At 44.5% G+C, this 7,372-nt stretch overlaps 1 protein-coding gene across 1 annotated transcript; it reads left to right on the top strand.

The window, feature by feature from the left end:
- Positions 1-491: 491 nt before the first annotated feature.
- On the top strand, positions 492-6,765 carry LOC142283439 (large ribosomal subunit protein eL42). Its single transcript, XM_075333114.1, has 5 exons — positions 492-577; positions 802-907; positions 3,247-3,314; positions 4,872-4,994; positions 6,699-6,765. The coding sequence occupies exons 1-5, from the start codon at positions 506-508 to the stop codon at positions 6,717-6,719; spliced, it is 390 nt and encodes a 129-aa protein (XP_075189229.1). The 5' UTR covers positions 492-505; the 3' UTR covers positions 6,720-6,765.
- Positions 6,766-7,372: the final 607 nt, after the last annotated feature.

The following is a 7,372-nucleotide window of genomic DNA, read 5'->3' as shown; positions in this document are numbered from 1 at the left end:
GGGGGGGTTGGGGGGAGTCCAGGATGTCACAGTCCGGGGGGGCCTGGTATGTCACTGTCGGGGGCGGGGGGGGGGGGGGGGGGGTTGGGGTCTCTCAGGATGTCACTGTCCAGGGGGAACTTGAGAAGTCACTGTCTGGGGGGCTCAGATCGTTCTTGCAGAGCTGAATGTGGCTCTCACGGTAATAAAGGTTGGAGACCACTGGTTTGGACAGAGATGTGGGGACTGGGGAGGCTGAATGCATCAGCTCCTGTAGTGCATATACATGAGACTTTCATTCAGTTTCACATTTTTTGCAACAAATACAGCAAACAGGTGCCTGTAAGAATTGCAGTAGAATAGAACACATGGTGTATGGAGCCCGGGAACAGTGTCTACAGCCGGTATTACTATGACCTGCTCTCACTCTGAGCCAGCCTAGGAGAAATGCTGTGCTCTGAGTTCCTCCAAAACCAGGAAGTCTCCCCGGCCGCTCCTGCGTCCCCTCTATCCAGCAGCCCTCTTTATGGTGAGCGCCTGGTCGCTTATGAGAGAACTTCCGCTTCCTGTTCTTTCCCTTACGGCGTCAGCCAAGATGGTGAGTGAGTGTGTGTGGTGCGGCTACAATCTGCCGCCATCCTCCGTGCCCGAGGCCGGTTCCCCCCAGTGATGTGTGTGGTTAGCTCCTCTGCAGTCAGTGGATCAGTGTCGCAGCCAGATTGCTGAATGTCGCTGCTCTCCTTAGTAATGGAGCCTGCGGCTTCTGAGTGTGAGTGACTGGAGGTGTAAATCCTGTCGCCATTAACCCCTTCTTCTCTGCAGGTGAACGTCCCCAAGACCCGGAGAACCTACTGCAAGAAATGTGGGAAGCATCAGCCCCATAAAGTGACCCAGTACAAGAAGGGGAAGGACTCCCTGTACGCACAAGGTAAGGCTGGGATATTGCCCTCACAGGCCCTGTATATATAATGCAGCCCCAGAGATCAGCGCTCCATGTCACAGAATAGCATTGTAAGGCCGTACTGTGCTGGGATATTCCCCTCACAGGCCCTAACTATAATGCAGCCCCCGATATCTGTGCTTACTGTCACCTAAGCCACTGTAAGGCCGTGCTGTGCTGGGTTATTCCCCCCCGGCCTTGAGTATATAATGCAGCCCCAGAGATCAGCGCTCCATGTCACAGAATAGCATTGTAAGGCCGTACTGTGCTGGGATATTCCCCTCACAGGCCCTAAATATAATGCAGCCCCCGATATCTGTGCTTACTGTCACCTAAGCCACTGTAAGGCCGTGCTGTGCTGGGTTATTCCCCCCCAGGCCTTGAGTATATAATGCAGCCCCAGATATCGGCACTCGCTGATCTGCTCCATGTACGTGTGACTTCATATCACAAAAGACCACTGTAAGGTTGTGCTGGGATTCCCCCAGCCCCTGTGTATATAAATTGGCCCCAGATATCGGTGCTCCGTGTCACCGAAGACCACTGAAAGGCTGTGCTGTGATTCCTCCTGGGCCCTGTGTATAGAAATCAGCCCCAGATATCTGCGCACGCTACTCTGCTCCTTGTATGTGCAACTTCATGTAATAGACTACTATAAGGCTGTGCTGGGGCTGGGACCCCCCCTTAAGGTCCTGTGTGTGTGTGTGTGTGTATATATGTATGTATATGTATGTGTGTATATATATATAATTTCGCTGTATGTCACAGAAGACCACTGTAAGGCCGTGCTCTGTTGGGATTTTACAGTTACAGGCCCTGTAGACATAATGCAGCCCCAGATAGCAGCGCTCGCTGCTCCACTCATGTCACCAAAGACCACTGTAAAGCTCTTCTGTGATATTCCCCTCACGGGCCCTGTATATATAATGTGCAGCCCCAGATATCAGCACCACTGGAAGGCCTGTGCTAGGAAATTCTACCTCACCTACAGGCCCTATGTGTGTATATAATGTTAAAAAAAAATAAATATAAATCAATGCTGCTCCGCTTTTTTGTTCTTGCAACTTCATGTCACCAAAGACCACTGTAAGGCTGTGATTCTCATCTGTGATCTGAGCCGTCTGTACTGAAGAAACCACTTTCTATTCATTACCAGAATTTTTATTTTAGTCATCTTCCCAGATCTCCCACCGTGCACAGAAGAAACAAAACTAAATGCCTACTTATTGATGTTTTCTGCCATAGACTTCTATTTTTTTTGTTATTCCCTGAGCCTGTCTAAACATTAAAGTGCAGTAACCTTTATTTCACACCAAGTATGTTTAAAGCCATGCTTTGCTTGTTTTTGGTTTTGTTTGTCAATTTTACCTTATGAGTGGTGCCACTAATCTATGTCCCCAGTCTTGTACTCTTCCTCCAGCAGTTTGTCACCAGCCAGTAGCCCCACTGGAGTGCACCGGAGGTTACGACTCTTAGGCTATGTGCGCACGTAGCGTTTGTCCCTGCAGAAATTTCTGCAGCGATTTGAACAGCACACGTGCGCTTCAAATCGCTGCAGAAAGAGTCCGTAACGAAAAAAAAAAGCAGATTCCATGCGCTCGGAGTGCAGCCCCTCCCATAAACAGAGCAGGAGCTGCATGCAGAGCGCACGGAATAAGTGACATGTCTCTTCTTAGAACGCGCGCTTCGGGCAGTATCCGAAGCGCTGCGCTCTAATACACCACGTGCGCACGGCTCCTGCATAATCTTCATAGATTGTGCTGGGGACGCAGGACGCATGCAGTTACGCTGCGGTGCTGATCAAACGCATGCAAATACGCAACGTGCGCACATAGCCTTATGGCCTAGTAGCCTATGTTGTCAATATTCTTTCACCATTGTTGCAGTGGTTTGGGGGGGTTCCCAAAGAAGTCTGTTTTTTTTTTTTGTTTTGTTTTTTTTTCCCCTTAGGAACAAAGCTAACTTTATTAAACATGTGTTGTAGATAAATGACACGCATACGGTAATCTGCACCAAAAACATCAAAACCTGCTTTTTGTACGTTTTTACTGCCAAGGCAGGTTTTGTGTGCAGGAAAACAAAAGCTGCAAAAAAAAAATACTTGGGATTCGGAAAATAACAAGGTTTTTTTTCTCACCAAAGTGAATGTTTGTAAAGGTACACAGATTCCGACCCGACTTTCACCAGGGTTTACTGTGATCATATCTACTACCTCTTTAATGCCATTTTATAGGCTTTTTGGGAGTTTTTTTTTTTTTTTTTTTTTTTTTTTTGCATTTTGTACCTCAGCTTGCTAATTTGTGGAATAATGATTCTCTAACCTGTAGGAAAAAGGCGATACGACCGCAAGCAGAGTGGTTATGGTGGACAGACCAAGCCGATCTTCCGTAAAAAGGTGACTATTTTGTATAATATTTTTATCGCTGTATTTGGAAGTTGCAATCAATTGGCTAAAATATTTTACTGGTGAATCATGTGAAACTCTTCACCTATGGTGGCAGTATGGCTGTATGTGCTACATCTGGTAACTGAGCTCAACAGCTCTGCCAGAGTTGACAGCACAAGTCCCTCCACTACACTGCTGTCAATGTTATTATTTATTATTATAGCGCCATCAATTCCATGGCGCTTTACATGTGAAAGGGGTATACATAATGGGGACAAGTACAATAATCATAAACAGTACAAGACACAGACAGGTACAGGAGGAGAGAGGTCCCTGCCCGCGAGGGCTCACAGTCTACAAAGGATAGGTGAGGATACAGTAGGTGAGGGTAGAGCTGATTGTGCGGTGCTGTGTCAGACTGAGGGACGCCATTACTGCAGACAACGCTGTTTCTTACTAATCCTGGACAAAAGTGGTGGTCGGTTTCCTATTGGAAACAATTGTCAATTAGTCTCGCACCCTTACAATCTATTCTAAACTATACTGACCGGCTAATCCACCTTTCCCCTGCTACTCCCCGATCTCTCCTCTCTGCCAATCCCTTCACTGGCTTCCCATTGCCCAAGGACTTCAGTTCAAAACCCTAACCATGTCCTACAAAGCCATCAACAACCTGTCTCCTCCCTACATCTGTGACCTAGTCTCCTGGTACTTACCTGCACATAACCTTCAATCCTGACAAGATCTCCTTCTCTACTCCCCTCTCATCTTCTCCTCCCACCATCGCATACAAGCTTCAAAAGGAACCTGAAGACCCACCTCTTCTGACAAGTCTACAACCTGCCGTAACCCTCAGTCTGATAAAACGCTGCATGACCAACTCTACCCTCACCTACTGTCTCCTCGTCCATCCCTTGTAGACTGTGAGCCCTCGCGGGCAGGGTCCTCTCTCCTCCTGTACCAGTCTGTGCCTTGTATTGTTTGATTATTGTACTTGTCCCTATTATGTATACCCCTTTCACATGTAAAGTGCCATGGAATTGATGGCGCTATAATAAATAATATAATACTGAGCGAGCACTACCATGCTCGGATGGCCATGACCCACATACTAGAACATAATGTAAGTCAATGGCGGGCTCGAGCATTTTTCCCAGAAGATTTTTTGGAAAAATGTACGAGTCCACCATTGACTACCATGTGTGGTGTTTTTGGTTGTTTTTTTTTCTTTTTTCTGATGTTGCTCCTGAGAAACTCCCCCACTGGCGGCTCTGGCCTGTGCATCCTCACACTGTTTTCTAAGCAACAGTGATTGTGACACAGCACACTTCGCTTGTATTTCTTACTTTGAGTCCCAATTTATTCCTCTCGGCTGTATAGATTGTGTTTATATAGAATACAGATCATGATTCACGGACCGGCTGCCGGTCTCCTGACCTGAACTTGACAGCCTTATGGGTATTCATATGGCCTATGGCTCCTGAGAGAGGGGGGGGGGGATAAACGAAAGCAAGAAATAAGGCATATTGCCAAGTCATAAAAGGGTTTGTCATTTTGTTTAACTAGGCCAAGACCACCAAAAAGATTGTGCTGAGGCTGGAGTGTGTCGATTCAAACTGCCGATCCAAGAGGATGTTGGCCATCAAGAGATGTAAACACTTTGAGCTTGGTGGAGACAAGAAGAGAAAGGTAAGTTAGGTTTTTTAGTGACTGACCCCTCTTCTAAGAGAATTGAAGCATTTTACCAGAAGTCCTTTGTGTAGGCTAGTAGCTCTGCAAAGTTATGATTGCATAAGTACACCAAGGCTCTGTGGGTTTTATGGACAAAAAACAAAACCATTCGCCACCATTAATCCCTCATTAAAAATGAAGATATAAATAAACACTTAAAGCACCACACCAGCATTATGTTTTGTTTCTGTGCTTGAGTGGCGTTTAAAGTCTTGAGTCTCCTGCCCCCATTATTGTACTCGCCCACTGGTGGTTTCATGCTTTTTCGGCGGCGGTGATGGAAGATGAGTAGAATACAGGGATCAGGGGACTCAGATTTAATGCACCACTCCAGCGGTGCAATAAAAAAAAGTGATGGAGTGGCGCTTTAATATTTTGCCAGCCCTAAACCTGATCAGTACATGCCCTAAAGAAGGGAAATAAATAATTGTTGCACTGCAAAAATAAATTCAATAAGTGATAAATCATATTCAACCCCAAAATGGTGTCAATTAAAAAAATAGCCAAAAGGCGCAAAAAAACAAGCCCTCACACCTACCCATGCAAAAAAGTTATGGGTCACGCCAATTTTTTTTTTTTAACCCCACCCTTTTTTTTTTTTTAATTTGCGGTGACAGTAGACGTGACTAAAAGTATGATATGCATATCCCCGGCCACATTTTGACTAGTTGTGCGTACTTGCTCCAAATGTGAGCTGAGCAATACTACAAATGTGGCAGGAAGTATGCACAATCACAAGAAAGCTCAATTTCCATGTTGGTGCCACAGAGCTCATAGGGCATGCTACGTGCGATGTGACGAGTCACAAGTCTGTAGTCACATAGGGACTTCTGTGACCATTTTAAATAGAGGTATAAAAATAGTGATAACTTAGGTGTGTGTAAAAATAAAAAAAAATAAGGTTTTTACACCAAGTAGAGACAAAAATGATTGTCTAGATAAGCAAAACCGTTCATTTATGTAATACTTCAAAAGGATCTTATCTGTTATCTATTTCCTCTATTGGTGTGATTATGAAAACTAGAAGAGGAAAATTGAGGGCTTGATACTGTTTTTGTTTAACCATTTGCACTGTTAATTCTAGTACATTAGCTGTGTGGCATGCCCACCTGCTTTCACACTGTGAGGTAGATGACCTATCAGCCTCCACAATTGAAGAAAGTTTGGAAGGTCTCCTGTGTCAGCGTATTAGTGGTCTATGCCTGATTAAAGGGAACCTGTCACTATTAATTTGCTGGATAATGGCTTTCTAAAGCTGTGCAGGAGCCTCACTGATAGCTGGCTCCCTGGAGGAAATAAATTTTATTCCTCCCAGCAGCTGCCGGTTTTGTCATTCAGGTGTTCTTGTGAAGTTTCCATCAGCGCTCAGTATACTGTGAGCAGAGGTTATGTGCTAGAGCGTGTTTACAGCCGCCTCTCGGTATAGTGAGCTGTAACAGTTTTGTGCACGCCCCCATGACTGAAAGCTGGCAGCTTTCAGGATTAAATAAGTTAAACTTCTCCCAGTAGCCGCACTGTCAGGCGGCCGGGCAGCAGAGTAACCCTTTGTTTTCTGAGGTGACTGGTTCCCTTTTTAAAATAATTTTCAAATAGCTTTTTAAGTTTCTTTTTGTTTCATGCAATTCAGCTAAAATATTATTTTTTTTTTTTTTTACTTTTCAGGGACAAGTTATCCAGTTTTAAGCTCTTCCTGGAATCATTGGATCTCAATAAAATTTGTCACCAGAAATTCTTAAAGTTGTGGTGGTGTTTTTTTTTTTTTTTTTGTTGTTGTTGGTAGCTGCCATAACATTGTTAATCCTACATAACAATGCTGCCGGTTTTACACAGATGGGTACATGACTAGTAGGGAGGAAAAGAAAAGCAGTAATGCTGGGCCTTGGGATGCCATATTTAGATCGGACCAGTTGGTAATGCCTTTATTAGTTTGTTTTGGCTCCAGAAAGCAAAAAATAGTAATGACTACACATGTGCATATTCTTATACATTACTTTGAAAATTTCTCAAAAAGTCAAAATTTTGCTAAGATGTTTTCTTCTACAATGGGACTGTATTTTGCATTGTTCCCAACAGTACACAACTGTGCAATGACTGACTTATTGGGTCTCCCTTATGTAACAAATTTTCTAGAATTACAGGCCAAACAAGGGAAGGATGAGCTGCCACAAGATTTTGATATTTCTGAAAAGGGTATTGGTAAATTGTTTGGCATTTTTCTGACCCTGGTGTGGCAAGACAAGGCCACATTTAGTTGTGGCACAGCTGTTGAATATCTTGACGAAGCCACTTCAGGAAACCACTAATGATGAGCGAGTTTCGAAATACTCGGATTTGTG

Source organism: Anomaloglossus baeobatrachus, unplaced genomic scaffold (genome assembly GCF_048569485.1).
Source record: "Anomaloglossus baeobatrachus isolate aAnoBae1 unplaced genomic scaffold, aAnoBae1.hap1 Scaffold_5381, whole genome shotgun sequence".
Classification (NCBI taxonomy): Eukaryota; Metazoa; Chordata; class Amphibia; order Anura; family Aromobatidae; genus Anomaloglossus; species Anomaloglossus baeobatrachus.
Note: the sequence above shows the minus strand (reverse complement) of the source record. Positions and strands in the feature narration are given on the sequence as shown.